The sequence below is a fragment of the Platalea leucorodia genome (assembly GCF_965183815.1).
Source record: "Platalea leucorodia genome assembly, contig: HAP1_HAP1_SCAFFOLD_168, whole genome shotgun sequence".
Classification (NCBI taxonomy): Eukaryota; Metazoa; Chordata; class Aves; order Pelecaniformes; family Threskiornithidae; genus Platalea; species Platalea leucorodia.
Window position 1 is genome coordinate 170,238 of NW_028121381.1, and position 18,263 is coordinate 188,500.

At 67.6% G+C, this 18,263-nt stretch overlaps 2 protein-coding genes across 3 annotated transcripts; one reads left to right on the forward strand and one right to left on the reverse strand.

Annotated features, from left to right (window-relative positions):
• Window positions 1-191: 191 nt before the first annotated feature.
• DNAJB1 (DnaJ heat shock protein family (Hsp40) member B1) lies at window positions 192-4,557 on the reverse strand. Its single transcript, XM_082338639.1, has 3 exons — window positions 4,311-4,557; window positions 2,684-3,252; window positions 192-1,349 (listed from the first exon to the last, which is right to left on the reverse strand). The coding sequence occupies exons 1-3, from the start codon at window positions 4,519-4,521 to the stop codon at window positions 1,119-1,121; spliced, it is 1,011 nt and encodes a 336-aa protein (XP_082194765.1). The 5' UTR covers window positions 4,522-4,557; the 3' UTR covers window positions 192-1,118.
• A 3,401-nt stretch (window positions 4,558-7,958) lies between these two features.
• TECR (trans-2,3-enoyl-CoA reductase) lies at window positions 7,959-18,147 on the forward strand. Of its 2 annotated transcripts, XM_082338632.1 has the most exons (13): window positions 7,959-8,021; window positions 9,711-9,761; window positions 9,895-9,946; window positions 11,147-11,191; window positions 11,287-11,390; window positions 12,782-12,897; window positions 14,139-14,244; window positions 14,466-14,538; window positions 15,229-15,272; window positions 15,607-15,664; window positions 16,096-16,184; window positions 16,725-16,770; window positions 17,314-18,147. In XM_082338632.1, exons 1-13 carry the CDS (start codon window positions 8,007-8,009, stop codon window positions 17,439-17,441), a joined length of 927 nt encoding a protein of 308 aa, XP_082194758.1. In that variant the 5' UTR covers window positions 7,959-8,006; the 3' UTR covers window positions 17,442-18,147. The 2 variants fall into 2 exon arrangements, with proteins under 2 accessions (XP_082194758.1, XP_082194757.1); XM_082338631.1 differs by lacking the exon at window positions 7,959-8,021 and having other exon boundaries at window positions 9,354-9,761.
• Window positions 18,148-18,263: the final 116 nt, after the last annotated feature.

Below are 18,263 nucleotides of genomic sequence, written 5' to 3' on the forward strand. Positions count from 1 at the left end.
TGGCCCCCCCAAAATGGCGGAGGCGGGCAAAGGTTTCAGCGCTTTATACAAAGCCGTACGCGTGCGCTCCTGTTGCAGGAAGAGCCCCTTTTCCGGGCGGTTTTATCCCAAAGGATAAGAGGGCCCCGCCCTGCCCCCCCCCGAGCCGCCCGCGGCCCCCCCACCCCCCCCCGCCTCCCCTTGTGGGGCTCCCCCCTGTCCGGGGTGGGGGGGGAAGAGCCCGGGACCCCCACAGCCCTGAGGGGAGACCCCCAAGATGGGGGGCAAGGGGACCCCTGTGATGGGGGGATGAGGGGGACCCCAAAATGGGGGGAGGGGAGAGCAGGGGGACCCCCAGAGCATGGAGGGGGGGCGAGGACAGGGGAAGCCCCAAAACAGAGGGAGGAGGAGACAGGCACCCCCAAGATGGGGGGGGTGAGGACACCTGGGGACCCCCAAAATGGGGGGGGACAAGAACAGGGGGACCCCCAAGATGGGGGGGACAAGGACACCTGGACCCCTAAAATAAGGGGGGACAAGAACAGAGGGACCCCCAAAAGGGGGGGGCAAGGACACCTGGGGACCCCCAAAATGGAGGGGACAATGACACCTGGACCCCTAAAATGGGGGGACAATGACAGAGGGACCCCCAAAAAGGGGGGGATGAGGTCACCCGGACCCCCAAAATGGGGGGGGCACGGGCACTCCCAGACCCCCAAGATGGGGGGGGGGGGGGACAGGGACACCTGGGGACCCCCAAATCACATGGGGGGAGACAGGGACACCCCAGGACCCCCACAACCTTAAGACATGGGGTCAAGGTCACCCCGCCCTCCCGCAGACCCCAAAAATGGGGGGGATGAGGACACACCGGGACCCCCAGATCGTGGGGGGCCAAGGACGGGGTGGGGGGTGGGGGGGCACGACACCCCCTCACCCCCCCGAGCTCTAAACCATGGGGTCAAGGTCACCCCACCACCCCCAGACCCCCAAAATCAGGGGCGGGGGGCACCCCAAGACCCCCGCCCCAAAGGAGAGGTTTGGGTGGGCAGCGGGACCACCCGCACCCCCCCCCGCTGTGGTCCCCCAAAAGGTCCAAGCCCCCCCCAAAACCCAGGTTTTGGGGTGGGGGTGGGGGGCTAGACAGGCAGGATCTGCTCCAGGAGGGTCTTGGAGGAGGGGGGGATCCTGTCGGGGAACTTGACCTCGAACTCGATGATGAGGTCACCGCGCTGGTCGGGGGTGCGGGGGTACGGCAACCCCTCGCCCGGGATGCGGCGCTTCACCCCCGGCTTCAGGACGTCCTTGAAGACCATGGGGATGGTGCGGCCGTCCAGCGTCGGGGCGTTGACGGTGCAGCCGCAGAGCGCCTGGCGGGGGAGGAGGGCGCGTCGCCGTCACCACCACGTCCCCACCACCACGACCCACCACCCATCGCATCCTCACCACCCAACCAACCATCCCTCACGTCCCCACTACCACGACCAACCACCCAGACAACCACCCGCCCTTGGTCCCCACCACCACGAACCACCACCCACTGCATCCTCACCACCCAACCAACCACCCGTCACGTCCCCACCACCACGACCAACCACCCAGACAACCACCCTTGGTCCTCACCACCAAGATCTACCACCCATCACATCCCTACCACCCAACCAACCATCCAATCAACCACCCATCACATCTCCACCACCATGACCAACCACCCAGACCACCACCAGTCCTCACCACCAAGATCTACCACCCATCGCATCCTCACAACCCAATCAACCACCCAACCAACCACCCATCACATCCCCACCACCACAACCCACCACCCAACCACCTGTCACATGACCACCACCAAGACCAACCACCCAGACAATCACCCTTGGTCCTCACCACCAAGATCTACTACTCATCACGTCCCCACCACCGAACCAACCATCTGACCACCCAGCATGTCCCCACCACCAAGACCAACCCCCCCTAGACAACCACCCTTGGTCCTCACCACCAACTTCTACCACCCATTACATCCCCACCACCACGACCCACCGCCCAACCTGTCACATCTCCACCACCAAGACCAACCACCCATCACATCCCTGCCACCCATCATGCCCAACCCACCAAGACCAACAGCCTCAACAACCACCCTCGCTCCCCATGACCCCAACAACCACCCATCATCGTGTCTCCACCACATCCCCACCAACAAGGCCAACTGCCCAGACAACCACCCATCACAACCCCACCAAGACCAACCACGCTTGGTCCCCAACACCAAGACCCACCACGCATCATGTCCCCACCACCCCTGCTTCTCTGCCAAGGCCAACCACCCAGACAACCACCTGTCATGTCCCCACCACCAAGACCAACCCACCCGGACATCCCCACCACCACCACCCCACCCTTGATGTCCTCACTACCAAGACCAACCCACTCATGACATCCCTACTGCCAAGACCAACCCACCCATGACACCACCAAGACCAACCGGCTCTTGATGTCCCCACCGCCACCACCAAGACCAACCCACCCTTGATGTCCCCACTACCAAGACCAACCCACCCCTGACACCACCAAGACCAACCCACTCTTGACATCCTCACCAAGAGCATCCCACCCATGACATCCCTACTGCCAAGACCAACCCACCCATGATGTCCCCACCACCACCAGCAACACCAACCCACTGTGACCACCCACCCACCTCGCGGAGGCTGATCTTCGCCGGGTAGACAATGTCCGAGCCCTCCCGGCGGAAGACGCCGTGAGGTTTGTCTTTGAGGACGAAGACAACGTCGGCAGGGATGTTGTTGGGGGTCTGGTCGCCTTCCTTGGGGAAGGTGATCTTGGTGCCTTCCTTCCAACCCCGCTTCACCTCGATGGTGAGGATCTTGTCCTCGTTACGCACCGTCTTCCCGTCGGGGTTGAGACGCTTGTGCGAGATCTTCATCTTCTTGGTGCAACCGCTGTAAATCTCCTCCAGGGAGACCTTCAGGTCATAGAGGACTGGGGGGTCTTGCTTACGGCAGGCACCTTCCGGTCCCCCCCGACCCCGGGAGAAGCCGACGTTACCGAAACCTCCCACGTGGAAAGCGGTGAAGGCGTCATCACCGTCGTCGTCATCCCCATTGCGTTGGACGAAGAAGGTGTCGAAGGGGTTGCGACCGTCGAAGAATTCGGCGAACATGGCATGGGGGTCGCCCCGGAAGGTGTAGGTGAAGGTGGGGCCATTGGACCCCCCTGGGCCGGAGGTCGGGGCTCCCCCTTTCAGCCCTAGAAAGGGGGGGAAGGTGCCCGTCAGCTCCCCCAGATGCCGGAGGTGACCCCGGTAGGTTGCCGGAGCACCCCGGCGTGTTACCAGCCAGGGCAGGGCGTGGGGTGAGACGCGGGCAGGGCGTGGGACAGGTGAGGGTGTGGGGCAGGCGTGGGGCAGGCAGGCGGACGGGCGGTGGCGGCGGTCTGGCGCAGCCCCAGCGCCGGGAGCGGGAACCGGTTCTGCTCGAGTGCCGGAGGACGCGGCGCAGACAGACGCCGCTGACAGCCCCAGCCAGGCCCCAACAGGCCCAGCCGGATCCATCATCACCCCCTGGCACGCCCCGGCGCGGCTCCTGGCACCCCCCGGGCTCCAGCCCCGCTGCCTGTGCCCTGCCAGACTCTCGTCACCCCCTGCCTGCCCCCCAGCCCCCCACTCCCACTGCCTGCCACCCCACCAGCCCCCAGCCCTTGCTGCCTACCTTCATCCTGGCCCCTTTCCCCCCCAAATCTCCCCCCAGGCTGCCTGTGTCCCCCCCCCGGCCCCCATCACCCCACTCCCCCGACTCCCCCCATCCCTGCCTGTCCCCCAGGACCCCCATCACCCACTGCCTACCTTCACCCCGGCCCCCCAACCTCACTGTCAGCCTGTGTGTTCCCCAGACCCTCTTCCCCACTGCCTGTCCCTCCCCCAGACCCCCCCTTCACCCCCTGCCTACCCCCCCCAGCTTGTCCCCCCCAACCTGCCTTCACCCTCACCCCCACCCTCCCTGCCTGGCCCCCCAACCCCACCGCCTGCCCCCCCCAAACCCCCAACTGCCCCATCCCCCCCCCAGACCCCCAACCGCCCCTTCCCCCCCCCAGGACCCCGATACTCAATGCCTGCCCCCCCAGACCCCCAACCAGCCCCATCACCCCGCCCCCAGACCACCAGCCTTCCCCGTGTCCCCCAGGACCCCCATCCCCTGCCCCCCCAGACCTCTATCCCCGTCGCCTGCCCCCCCCAAACCCCCAGCCCCTGCCACCCCCCAGCGCCCCAACCGCCCCGCCCCCCCCAGACCCCCCCCGGTGCCGCTCACCCTCCTCCCCGTACTTGTCGAAGATCTCCCGCTTCTTGGGGTCGCTGAGGACGTCGTAGGCCTCGGCCACCTCCTTGAAGCGTTCCTCGGCCCCCGGCTCCTTGTTCTTGTCGGGGTGGAAGCGCAGGGCCTGCCGGCGGTAGGCCCGCCGCACGTCCTCCCCCGAGGCGCCGCGGGACAGCCCCAGCGTGCGGTAATAGTCCTTCCCCATCCCGCCGCCGCCCCCCGCCGCCGCCGCCTCCTCCGGCCGCCGCCGCCGCTTCTCTGAGGCGATGGCGGAACCTTCCAGAGCCCGCCGCCCGCCTCGCCCCGCCCCCGCGCCTCTCCGCCAATCCGCCCGCGCTACGTCACGGGGAGGGGGCGGGAAGACGGGGCGGGGTTTGGTTTGCGCCTGCGCGGCGGCGCCGTGGGTCGGGGTGGGCGGGGCTGGCGCTGTGCCCCGCCCCTTTCCTGCTCCCCCCCCCGCCCCCGGCCGGGCCCCGCCGGGTGTTGCCATGGGAACGGAGGGACGGGGAGGGGCTGTGCCCGTCACCACGGCAACGGGCGCCACGCGAGACGGTTGTCCCTGTCACCCACAGCCACTGGCACTCCAGGAGACAACCGTCACCCTGACAGACAGCCTGTCCCGTCACCCACCATGGCAACCCTGTCGGCCACGGCCACTGTCACCCTGACAGCCCATCCCTGTCACCCACAGCAACCATGACCTGCAGTGACAGCCTGTCCTGTCACCCACTATGGCAACCCTGTCACCCACAGCCACTGTCACCTGCACTGACAGCCTGTCCCTGTCACCCACCATGACAACCCTGTCATGCACGGCCGCTGTCATCCTCACCGACAACCTATCCCTGTCACCCACAACCACTGTCACCCCAGCAGACAACCATCACCCTGAGAGATAGCCTGTCCTGTCACCCACAGCAACCATCACCTCCAGTGACACCCTGTCCCCATCACCCACCATGACAACCCTGTCACCCACAGCCACTGTCACCCTGACAGCCTGTCCCTGTCACCCACAGCTACTGACACCTCCAGTGACATGCTGTCCCCGTCAACCCCAGCAACCATAACCCGCAGTGACAACCTGTCCTTGTCACCCATGGCCACTGTCACCCATGGCAACCATCACCCTGAGAGAAAGCCTGTCCTGTCACCCACCATGACAACCCTGTCACACATGGCCACTGTCACCTCCAGTGACAACCTGTCCCTGTCACCCACAGCCACTGGCACTCCAGGAGACAACTGTCACCCTGAAAGACAGCCTATCCTGTCACCCACCATGGCAACCCTGTCACCCAGGGCCACTGTCACCCTGACAGACAGCCTGTCACCCACGGCAACCATCACCTGCAGTGACACCCTGTCCCTATCACCCACAGCCACCAGCACCCACAGTGACGCCCTGTCCCTCTCACCAACAGCCACTGTCACTCCAGGAGACAATCGTCACCCTGAGAGACAGCCTGTCCCTGTCACCCACCATGGCAACCCTGTCACCTACAGCCACTGTCACCTGCAGTGACAACCTGTCCTTGTCACCCAGGGCCCCTATCACCCTGAGAGACAGACTGTCACCCACAGCAACCATCACTTGCAGTGACAGCCTGTCCCTGTCACCCACCATGACAACCCTGTCATGCATGGCCACTGTCACCCACAGTGACAGCCTGTCCCTGTCACCCACGGCAACCATCACCCAAGGCGACACCCTGTCCCTGTCACCCACAGCCACTGGCAACCACAGTGACAACCATCACCATGAGAAACAGCCTGTGCTGTCACCCACCATGACAACCCTGTCATGCATGGCCACTGTCACCCTAAGTGTCACCCTAAGTGACAACCTGTCCATGTCAATCACAGCCACTATCACCCTGAAAGACAGCCTGTCACCCACAGTGAACAACCCTGTCACCCACAGCCACTATCACCCTCAGGGACAACCTGTCCCTGTTGCCTGCTCTGACAACACTGTCACCCACAGCCACTGTCACCAGAGGGACAGCCCAGCCCAGTCACCCATGACAACCATCACACCGGCAGGTGGCTGTCCCTGTCACCCACAATGACAGCCCTGTCACCCACAGCCACTGTCACCCAGGACCACTGTCACCCTGAGAGACAGCCTGTCACTCACAGTGACAACCTTGTCATCCACAGCCACTGTCACACTCAATGACAACCTGTCTCTGTCACCTGCTGTGACAACCCTGTCACCCAGGACAACTGTCACCCTGACAGACAGCCTGTCACCCACAGCAACCATCATCCACAGGGACTCTCTGTCCCTGTCACCCACAGCTACTGGCAGCCACAGTGACAACCGTCACCCCGAGAGACAGTCTGTCACCCACCATGACAACCCTGTCACCTGCAGCCACTATCACCCGGAGAGACAGCCCAGCCCTGTCACCCATGATAACTATCACACCGGGAGGTGGCTGTCGCCATCACCCACCATGACAACCCTGTCATCTACAGCCACTGTCACCCACAGTGACAACCTGTCTTTGTCACCCAGGGCCACTGTCACCCTGACAGACAGCCTGTCACCCACAGCAACCATCACCCACAGTGACAGCCTGTCCCTGTCACCCATGGCAACTGCCACCAGCATGACAGCCTCTGTCACCCCCAGATATTGTCACCCACACCGGTACCTCATCCTCTGTCACCCATGGCCGCCACCACTCTTGGTGACAGCCCATATGTCACCCCCAGTGTCACCCCCAGTGACAGCCTGTCCCTGTCACCCACAGTATCTTGTCACCAGGCTGACAGCCCTGTCCCGCCATCCCAGCCACCGTCCCTGTCCATGACAGCCCGTCCCTGTCACCGTAGGATGTCACCACCGTGACACCATCTGGGGCCTCTGTGTCCCCCCGATGAGTCCCCTAACGATGTCCCCATGGGGGTCCCTGGTTTGGGATACACCCAGGGCACAGACACCCCGGGACGGCCTGGGGGACATGGGGACTGGGGACACGGGGACATGGGTATCCAAGGATTTGGGGACATGGCAACATGGGTGGACATGGGCATTTGGGGACATGGGGACATGGGGCACATCTGGACATGGGGACATGAGGAAGGAGGGATGTGGGGACATGGGGACATGAGGACAGAGGGACGTGGGGACACGGGAATATGGGGGACGGGTGGCCAAGGGGCCATGGGGATGAGGGGCCACGGGGGTCCCAGGGCCACGGGGGTCCCAGGGCCACGGGGCCGTGGGGACAGGGGGACCCGGGGGGACCCGGGGGGACCCGGAGGGGGCTGTGCCCGCAGGTGGCCCCGCGTCCCCGCCGTGTCCCCGCCGCGTCCCCAGGCCCCTCCATGTCACCCCACCCCGCAGGCCCCGCCCCCGCGGCGTTCCCCCGCCCCTTGGGCCTCCCCCGCGAGCCCATTGGCCGCCGCCGCCATCACTCTGCCCCCCCGCCTCCGCTTCCCATTGGCCGCGGCGCTATCAGGCGTTCCCGTTACCCCGGTAACAAGCGGGGCGGGAAAGAGAGAGGGCGGTGGAGGGGCGGGGCCAGCGAGTCCCCGCGCTCTGATTGGCTGCTTCCCACCAACCGCGCGGCGGCGATTGGCGGGCGGCGCGGGGCCCCGCCCGCCAGGTGAAACGGGCGGGTCACGTGGGGGGGGCAGCGGGGGAGCGGCGGCAGCGGCGGCGGAGCGGCGGCGGCCATGAAGCACTACGAGGTGAGGCGGCCCCGGCCCCCGCCCCGGCCCGGCCCCGGCCCCGGCCCCGGCCCCGGCTCCCTCTCACGGCCCGGCCCCGCCGACCCCGTTCCGCTCCTTTCCGGGCCGCCGCCATCCCTTCCGCGCATGCGCCGGGCACCCCGGGGGGGCTGCATCACTGCGCACGCGTGGGGGGGCGTGGCTCGAGGCCGCGCATGCGCACTGGCGGGGCCTGGTCGGGGCCTACTCCCTCCGGTGGGGCCTGGCCCGGTTCGGCGCCGCCCGGTCCGGTCTAGCGCGGCCCGGATCGGTTCAGCGGGGCCCGGCCCGGTTCGGCGGGGCCCGGCCCGGTTCATCAGGGCCCAGCCGCCCCCCTCGGGCCCGCCCCGCCACGCCCGGGCCCGTCCCGCCGTGCCTTGCCCGGGCCTGTCATGGCCGCGCCTCCTCTCACTTGGCCCCCGCACACTCTGTCGCAACAACCGTGACAGAATGACGACAGCGATGACGGCAGCGGTGACGGCGACGGGTGTGGCGGCCTACCCACGGGCCCACCCCGAGGTGTCGCCCCCTGGGGCGGCGGGGGCTCGGTGTCCCCTCAGGGGTTGCGGCGGGGGGGGGGTCCCTGCCCCCTCCCTCGCTGCCTGCACCGGCCCGGCTGCCCCCGCCCCGGGGAGTGGGGGGAACCGGTAGCACCGGGGCTGGGAGAGCAGCTGCTGCCCGCAGCGCTGCCAGCCCCGGCCTGCCCGGCCCATCAGGCAGGCTGCCCGCCGTGCCCCGGCGACGAGGAGCCCCGGCACGGTTCCCCCCCCCACCCCCGGTGGCCCCGTCCCGCCGGCGGTGGCCGCAGGAGCCACGGGCGGATAGTTGCCATAGCTCAGTGGTGACGGTGCCGCCGCCGCAGGCGGGACGCAGCCCCACGGAGCGGGGGAAGAGCCAAAATCAACCTCCCCCTGTGGCGCCGGGCCTGGCTCCGTCACCGTCACCGTGGTTTGGTGCATCCGGGGTGGTCCCCGGGGGTGTCGCAGGGTGACAGAGCCCCATCCCCGATGGGGTGGCACAGGGGTGACGTGTCCCTGTCCCCAGTGGGGTGATCGAGGGTGACAGACCCCTGTCCCCGTTGGGGTGACCCGGAGGTGACACCCCTGTTCCTGACGGGGTGTCCCAGGGTGACAGACCCCCGTCCCCGTCACGATGTCCCAGGGTGACAGACCTCTGTGCCTGTCATGGTGACAGACCCCTGTCCCTGTCAGGGCGTCCCAGGGTGACAGACCTCCGTCCCCATCGTGATGTCCTAGGGTGATGCAGACCTGTCCCCACCCTCATGCCACCGAGGGCCTTGGGGACCTGGGGGTGTTGGGGTGGGGGGGGCCCAGCCTTACCTCCCACCCGTGCCGCGCTCCTGTCCCCTCTGTCCCCGCTGGCCACCGCTCCCTGTCCCTCCCGTGGCCACCTGCAGGGCCACCTCTAGGGCCACTGGGGCCAAGAGCCACCCCGAGGTGGGGGGGGAGGTTTATATTTAGCAGCTCCCCGGGGACTGATCGGGTTTCGGCTGGGTGCGCCAGCGTCCCCGTGGTGTCCCCGGGGGCTGGTGACATGGAGGGAACAGGGTTGCCCCGCGAGGGGGGCCAGGTGTCCCCGTCCCCCATCCTGGGGCTGTGGCGCCAGGCTCCCCCCACCAAGAAGACTAAGAAAGCTGTCCTCTTCTTCGAGGTGGAGATCCTGGATGCCCGGACGCGCGAGAAGCTCTGCTTCCTTGATAAGGTACCTGGAGGAGGGGGGACACATGTGTCCCCTCCCCCTTGTCCCCTGTCCCCCTGGGTGGGGGGCTGGGGGAAGGGGAAACTGAGGCATGGGCACCCCGGCAGCCCCCCGACGGCTTCTTGCTTGCCCGCAGGTGGAGCCTAACGCCACCATCGCTGAGATCAAGAGCCTCTTCACCAAGACCCGTACGTATGGACGGAGACGATGACCCTCCGCTGGGGACCCTTGTGGCAGCTGGGGACCCTCCGCGGGGTGGTGGGGACCCTCATGGTGGCTGCGGACCCGTCACGGGGACGTGGGGACCCTCGTGGTGGCTGTGGACATGTCATGGGACCATTGTGGTCACCATTGTGGCCAGGGACTCATCGCAGGGCCATCGTGGGCTCCGTTGTGGCTGGGGACCTGCTACGGGGCCGTGGGGACCCTCATGGTGGCTGGGGACCTGTCCTGTGGCCATGGAGACCCCTGTCATGGCTGGGGACCCTTCATGGGGACATTGTGGTTCCTGTAGTGACCAGGGACCCATCGCAGGGCCATTGTGGGCTCCATTGTGGCTGGGGACCCATCACGGGGCCATGGGGACCCCCGTCATGGTGTGGTGGGGACCGTTGTTGCAACCGAGGACCTGTCACAAGGCCAGCGTGGTCTCCGTTGTGGTTGGGGACCTGTCACAGGGCCGTGGTGACCCCCGTCGTGACAGGGGACCCGTCACAGGGCTGTGGGGACCCTCATTGTGGCTGGGGACCTGTCACAGAGCCGTCGTGGTCACCATCATGACCAGGGACCCATCACGGGGCCTTGGGGACCCGTCACAGGGCCTTGGGGACCCTCATTGTGGCTGGGCACCGGTCACGGGGCCTTGGGGACCCCCATCATGACAAGGGACCCATCACAGGGCCGTGGGGACCCTCGTTGTGGCTGGGGACCTGTCACAGGGCCATCATGGTCACCATCATGACCAGGGACCCATCACGGGGCCTTGGGGACCCATCACAGGGCCTTGGGGACCCTCATCGTGGCTGGGCACTGGTCACGGGGCCTTGGGGACCCCCATCGTGACAAGGGACCTATCACAGGGCTGTGGGGACCCTCGTTGTGGCTGGGGACCTGTTAAAGGGAAATCGTGGTCACCATCATGACCACGGACCCATCACGGGGCCATGGGGGACCCTTGTCATGACCAGAGACCTGTCACGGGGTCTTGGGGACTCTCATTGTGACAAGGGACGCGTCACGGGGCCATGGATACCATCGTCGTGACAAGGGACCCGTTGTAGCACCCTGGGGCCCCCCCTCGTGACCAGGGCCCCGTCCTGGTGCCATCGCTGTCCCTGCCGCGGCCGTGTCCCCGCAGTGTCCCCAACACCAGTCCTTCTCTCCCGCAGATCCCCAGTGGTACCCGGCCAGACAGTCCCTGCGCCTGGACCCCAGTGAGTGCCACCGCAGGGGCGGGGTGTCCCAGGGTGTCCCCAGGGTGTCCCCGACCCCGCGGGGGTGGCGGTCACCAGGGCGCATGTCCCCGCAGAGGGCAGGTCCCTGAAGGACGAGGACGTGCTGCAGAGCCTGCCCGTGGGCACCACCGCCACCTTCTACTTCCGCGACCTGGGGGCCCAGATCAGCTGGGTGACGGTGAGGCGTCCGTCTGTCCGTCCCTCTGGCCGTCTCTCCGTCTGGACCCCCGGCTGTCCCTCTGTCCATCCTTCCATCCCCCCGGCCCTCCCTCCCTCTCGCCATCCCCCAGTTTACCCCCCTGCCCCCCCAGCCCGCTCTCTGTCCATCTGTCCCCCCCTTAGTGCCTCTGTCCCTCTGTCCGTCCCCCCGTACTGTCACCTCTCCTGTGCATCCAGACTTCTGTCCCTCAGCTGAGCCCTCCACTGTCCCTGCGTCCCTCTGTCCGTCCTTCTGTCCCCTCCTGTCTGTGCGTCCCTCCGTCTGTCCCTCTGTCTATCCCGTTGTCCCTCCTTGTGTCCCTCTGTCCATCCCTCTGTCTGCTTCTCTGTCCCTGTGCAGTTCCAGCCCTCCATCCGTCCACCTGTCCCTCCGTCTGTCCCTTTGTCCATCTCTCTGCTCCTCCATCCTTCTGTCTGTCCCTCTGCTCCTCTGTCTGTACCCATGTCGCTCTGTCCGTTTGTCCATCTCTCCATCCACCCGTGTCCCTCTGTCCATCCCGTTGTCCCTCCCCGTGTCCCTCTGTCCTTCTGTCCATCCCGTTGTCCCTCCCTGTGTCCCTCTGTCCGCCCCTCCGTCTGCTCCTCTGTCCCTGTGCACTTCCAGCCCTCCATCCGTCTGCCCCTTGCTCTGCCTGTCCCTTTTTCCGTCTCTCTGTCCCTCCAGTCCTCTGTCCGTCCCTCCATTTGCCTCTCTGTCTGTACCCATGTCACTCTGTCCATTTGTCTGTCCATCTCTCTGTCCACCCCTGTGTCCCTCTATCCGTCCCATTCTCCCTCCCTGTGTCCCTCTGTCTGTCTCTCCGTCTGCTCCTCTGTCCCTGTGCACTTCCAGCCCCCCATCCGTCTGTCCCTCCCTCTGCCTGTCCCTTTGTCCGTCTCTCTGTCCCTCCAGCCCTCTGTCTGTCCCTCTGTCTGCTGCTCTGTCTGTACCGATGTCCCTCTGTCTGTTTGTCTGTCCATCTGTCCGTCCTCCGTCCACTCCTCTGTCCGTCCCTCTGTTACACTGCCTGTTTGTCCGTCCCTGCATCCCTCCCTCTGTCCCTCCCTCCACCCCTCTGTCTGTCTCTCTGTCCTTCCAGCCCTCTGTCTGTCCCTGTCCCCCTCCATCCGCTCCTCTGTCCCTCACACCCCCCATCCCTCTGTCCGTCTGTCCATCCCTGCCTCCTCCTGTGTGTCCCCATGTCCCTGTCTGTCCCTCCAGCCCCCCATCTCTCCATCCATCCCTGACCCCCCATCCCTCTGTCTGTCCCTGCCTCTCTCCATGTCGCCCTTGTCCCTCCATGCATCTCCCTGTCCCCCTGTGCCCCCCACCTCGTCCATCCGTTTGTCCGTCCGTCCGTCCATCCGCAGGTCTTCCTGACGGAGTACGCGGGGCCGCTGCTCATCTACCTGCTCTTCTACTTCCGCGTCCCCTTCCTCTACGGACCCCGCTACGACTTCACCGCCAGCCGCCACCCCGTCGTCCAGTCAGTGGGGGGGATGCAGGGGGTTTGGGGGGACATGGGGGGGCCAGGGGGGTTGGGGGGGGGGCTTAAGGGCAGGTTTGGGGACCAGGAGGCTGATTTGGGGGTCATAGGATATGGGGGGGCTGCGCTGGCAGGGCTGGGGGGCTGAACGGGGGGTACTGAAATGGGGGGGGTTGAATGGGGGGGCAGGGGGCTTGAATTGGGGGTCCTCAGACCTGGGGGGACTGAATTGGGGGGCCGGGGGGCTGAATTGGGGGTCCTCAGACCTGGGGGGGGGGGACTGAATTGGGGGTCCTGAGACCTGGGGGGGGGCTGAATTGGGGGTCCTCGGACCTGGGGGGCTGAATTGGGGGTCACAGAACCTGGGGGGCTGCCAGGGGGGTTGGAGAGGCTGAATTGGGGGTCCTGAGACCTGGGGGGGCTGAATTGGGGGGGCAGGGGGGCTGAATTGGGGGTCCTGAGACCTGGGGGGGCTGAATTGGGGGGGCAGGGGGGCTGAATTGGGGGTCCTGAGACCTGGGGGGGGCTGAATTGGGGGGCCAGGGGGGCTGAATTGGGGGTCCTGAGACCTGGGGGGGGCTGAATTGGGGGTCCTCGGACCTGGGGGGGCTGAATTGGGGGTCACAGAACCCGGGGGGCTGCCAGGGGGGTCGGAGAGGCTGAATTGGGGGTCCTGAGACCTGGGGGGGCTGAAATAGGGGGGTCCTTGAAGGTGGGAGGCTGCCAGGGGGGTTGAGGGGGCTGAACTGGGGAGTGGGGCTGCCCTGGCCAGGGCTTGGGCCACTTTGGGGGGGTCACGGGGCTGAATTTGGGGTCCTTGGACCTTGGGGGTTGGCTGCTGGGGGGTCCTGAGATCTGGGGGGGGCTGGGGGCCATGTTGGGGGTGCCAGGGGAATTACTTTGGGGTGCTGAGAGCTGGGGGGGCTGCCTGGGGGGTGCAGGGGTGAATTGGGGGTCCTCACACCCAGGGAGGGGAGCTGGGGGGGGGCTGGGGGCTGCCCTCTGGGGGTTCAGGGACTTGGGGGGCTGCACCGGGGGGCCCCCAGCCCTGGAGGGGCTCTGGGGGCTGGAGGGGGGGGTCTGCACCCCCAGGGACGGCGGTGGGGGGACAGCGGGGGACAACAGCCAGTGTGGCAGGGGACAGGGGGGCACGGGGCGTGGGTCATCCCCCCTGGGGCATGTTCCTGTGTCCCCCCCATGTCCCCCCTGTGTCCCCATGTCCCCCCCCCACGTCCCCCCAGCCTGGCGTGCTGCTGTCACTCGTTCCACTACATCAAGCGCCTGCTGGAGACGCTCTTCGTCCACCGCTTCTCCCATGGCACCATGCCCCTGCGCAACATCTTCAAGGTGACACCCGCGTCACCCCCCTGCTGTCCCCTCCCTGTCCCCACCGCGGCCAGGCCACCCCGCCACCCCCTCCGTGTCCCTTTGGCCGCCCTCTCCCCCCGCACAGGAACGCCTGGGGCCCCTGGGCGCTGGCATCTGGGTGTCCCCAGGTGTCACCCGGTCACCGCCTGTCCCCTCCCGGTGTCCCCAATGTGTCCCCAACCCCTCCCGCTTCCCCCCAGAACTGCACCTACTACTGGGGCTTCGCCGCCTGGATGGCCTATTACATCAACCACCCGCTGTACACCCCCCCCGGTGAGTGTCACCATCACTGTCACCCTCCCTGTCCCCTGTCCCTGTCCCCCATCACATCAACTACCCGCTGTACACCCACCCCGGTGAGTGTCACCGTCACTGTCACCCTCCCTGTCCCCTGTCCCCTCTCCCCCATCGCATCAACCACCCACTGTACACTCCCCTGGTGAGCGTCATTGTCACTGTCCCTGTCCCCTGTCCCATCAACCACCCGCTGTACCCCCCGCTGTACCCCCTCCCGGTGAGTGTCACCGTCACTGTCACCCTCCCTGTCCCCTCTCCCCGATCACATCAACCACCTGCTGTACACCCACCCTGGTGAGTGTCATTGTCCCTGTCCCTGTCCCCTGTCCCACCAACCACCCACTGTACACCCTCCTGGTGAGCGTCATTGTCACCATCCATGTCACCTGTCCCATCAACCACCTGCTGTACACCCCCCAGTGACTGTCACCATCGCTGTCCCCATCTCCTGTCCCCTGTCCCATCAACCACCCGCTGTACACCCCCCCCGTGGCCACTCGTGTCCCCTCGTGTCCCCACGTCCCCTGTGGGGACACCGCGGGGGAGGCGTTGGTGTCCCTGACGCCCCCATGTCCCCTGGGGGGTGTTGGTGTCCCTGACCCCCCCCGTGTCCCCTTGTGTCCCCTGGGGGGTGTTGGTGTCCCTGACCCCCCCGTGTCCCCCCAGCCTACGGTGACGAGCAAGTGAAGCTGGCACTCGCCGTCTTCCTGGTGGGTGCTGGGGGGGGTCTCAGTGGGTGCTGGGGGGGCCATTGGGATGCAGGGGGGGGTCTCAGTGGGTGCTGGGGGGGGGTCACTGGGGTGCTGGGGGGGGCACTGGGGTGCAGGTGGGTGCTGGGGGGGTCCCAATGGATGCTGAGGGGGCACTGGGGGGCATTGGGGTGCTGGGGGGGCGGGTCCCAGTGGGTGCTGGGGGGGGCACTGGGGGGCATTGGGGTGCTGGGGGGGGTCCCAGTGGGTGCTGGGGGGGCACTGGGGGGCATTGGGGTGCTGGGGGGGGTCTGGGTGCCACCTGTGGCTCAGGGACCCCCCTGCCCCCCCCCAGTTCTGCCAACTCGGCAACTTCTCCATCCACGTGGCCCTGCGGAACCTGCGCCCGGCCGGTGAGGGGACACGGGGGGACACGGGGGGACACGGGGGGGCGGTGGGCACCGGGCTACGCACATGCGTGTGCTGCTGCCCATGCGTGTTCCTTGGGCGGCACGCGAGCCGGGGGGGGGCACACGCGTGTCGGGGGGGGTGCAGAGCCAGGGCGTGTGGTCACGCACATGCGTGTGGGAGCACCCACGGGCTGGGGGGGGCACAGGGAGGGCGCGTGACGGTGCGGAGGCACACGCGTGTGCCGTGGCAGGGGGGCACACGCGCGGGAGGGAGCACAGCGTGGCGCACGCAACCCCGCACGCGCGCGTGGGAGCGCCCGTGGGCCTGGGGGGGCGCACGGGCCAGCGCAGAGGCATGGGAGGGTCACGCATGGTGGGGGTCACGCGTGTGGGGGGTCACGCGTGTGGGGGGTCACGCGTGTGCGCTGGGGCAGGTTCCAAGACCCGGAAGATCCCGTATCCCACCCGCAACCCCTTCACCTGGCTCTTCCTCCTCGTCTCCTGCCCCAACTACACCTACGAGGTGGGGGGGCACCACGACGGCGGGGGGGTGACACAGTGCCCTGGGGGGGGACACTGCAGTGGGGGGAGGGGCTGAGGCTGCCCTGGGTGGGGGACACTGCCCTGGGGGGGGTGACACCACCCTGGGGAGGGACAACAGTGCCCGGGGCGGGGGGGTGTGACACTGCCCTGGCAGGGGGGGACACTGCACTGGGGGGGAGGGGGACAGTGCCCGGGGGGGGGGGTAACACCACACTGGGGGGGAGGGTGTGACACTGCCCTGGGGGGGGACGGGGGGACACGGACAGTGCCCTGGGGGGGTGACACTGCCCTGGGGGGGGGCACAGTGCCCTGGGGGGGGCATGGGGGACAATTTGGGGGGGGGGGGCACCTGGCACTGCTGGGGGGCTCCACCACCCTGGGGGGGTCTACTGGGGGGGGTGCAGTGTGCTGGGGGGGTCACTGCTGTGCTGGGGGAGCCCCGGGGGGGGCAGTGGCACTGGGGGGGGGGGGCACCCCGGGGGGAGCCGCCCCCCCCAATGGGTGCTGCCCCCCACCCCAGGTTGGGTCCTGGATCGGCTTCACCATCATGACACAGTGTCTGCCTGGTGAGCAGGGGGGCACCCGGGGGGGGGGGACACACCCGGGGGGGGGCAGGGCTGGGGGGGGCACCCCGGGGGGGGAGAGCACCCTTTTGGGGGTGGGGATTGGGATGGGGGGCACCTTAATGGGGGGGATGCTGATGGGAGGGGGTCATCCTTGGGGCGGGGGGGCACTGTGGGGTGTCCCCATGTCCCCTGTGCCCCCCCCATGTCCCCCATTCCCCCCATGTCCCCTCTCCCCCTTAGGGTCCCCATGTCCCCTCTTCCCCCCCTGGGGTTTCTCCTGTGCCCCCCATGTCCCATCTTCCCCTCCCCCCCCCGGGGTCCCTCCTGTCCCCCCACATCCCCTCTCCCCCCCTGGGGTCCCTCCTGCCCCCCCCCATCTCCTCTCCCCCCCCCCCCGGGGTCCCTCCTGTCCCCTCCATGTCCCCTGTCCCACCCTGGGCCCAGTGTCCCACCCCCGGCTCCCAAATTCCCCCTCCCCGCCCCCAGGGTCCCCCCATCCCCCGTGTCCCCTCCCTGTCCCCCGTGGTGACGGTGGCCCCGCAGTGGCCCTCTTCTCGCTGGTGGGCTTCGTGCAGATGGCCATCTGGGCGCAGGGCAAGCACCGCAGCTACCTGCGGGAGTTCCGCGACTACCCGCCCCTGCGCTCCCCCATCGTCCCCTTCCTGCTGTGACACCGGGGACGCCCGGGGACACCCCACACCCTGCGGGGACAGCCTGGCCCCCATTGTCACCGGGGACACCCAGGGACACTCCTACACCCTGCGGGGACAGCCCAGGGACACCCCGGCCCCCATCGTCCCCTTCCTGCTGTGACACCGGGGACACCCTGTGACACCCCCACACCCTGCAGGGACACCCTGACCTGTCCTTGTCACCCCTCCTGTCCCGCACTGAGCCTTGGGGACAGCATGGGGACACCCTGACCTGTCCTTGTCAGCCCCCCATCCCGCACTGAGCCTTTGGGGACAGCGTGGGGACGCCCCGGTAACGCCCTGAGCCAGCGGTGGGGACAGGGGACAGGCAGCTGTTGTCCTCCCCGTGCTCACAGCAGGACACGGGGACGTGGCCCCGCTGTCCCCTCACCCGCAGGGTCCCACCCCCGGTGTCCCTGTCCCCTCCAGGGACCCGTCCCCGCTGTCCCCGTCCCCACTGTCCCCTCCCTAGTGGCAGTGTCACCCACGGGGCTGACCCAGCCACCTGGTGACAGCGGTGGCAGCGGCTGAGGCCACCGTCGGTGACAAAGCGGTCACCCATGTCTGGCCTGTCACTGTGGCCCGCGTCACCCGTGGTGGCTGGGAATGACATGTGTCACCCACACGTAACCTGTCATTGTGCCCCGTCCCCGCAGGCGACAATAAATCGTGTCACCCCCTTCTACGCGTGGCCCTGTCATCGTCCCACCCCACGGGGACACGTGGGGGATCCCGGCCACCCTCTAGGGACAGTCCCCGCTGTCCCCAAGCTGGCGGGGGGGGTGACAGCCACCCCGGGGG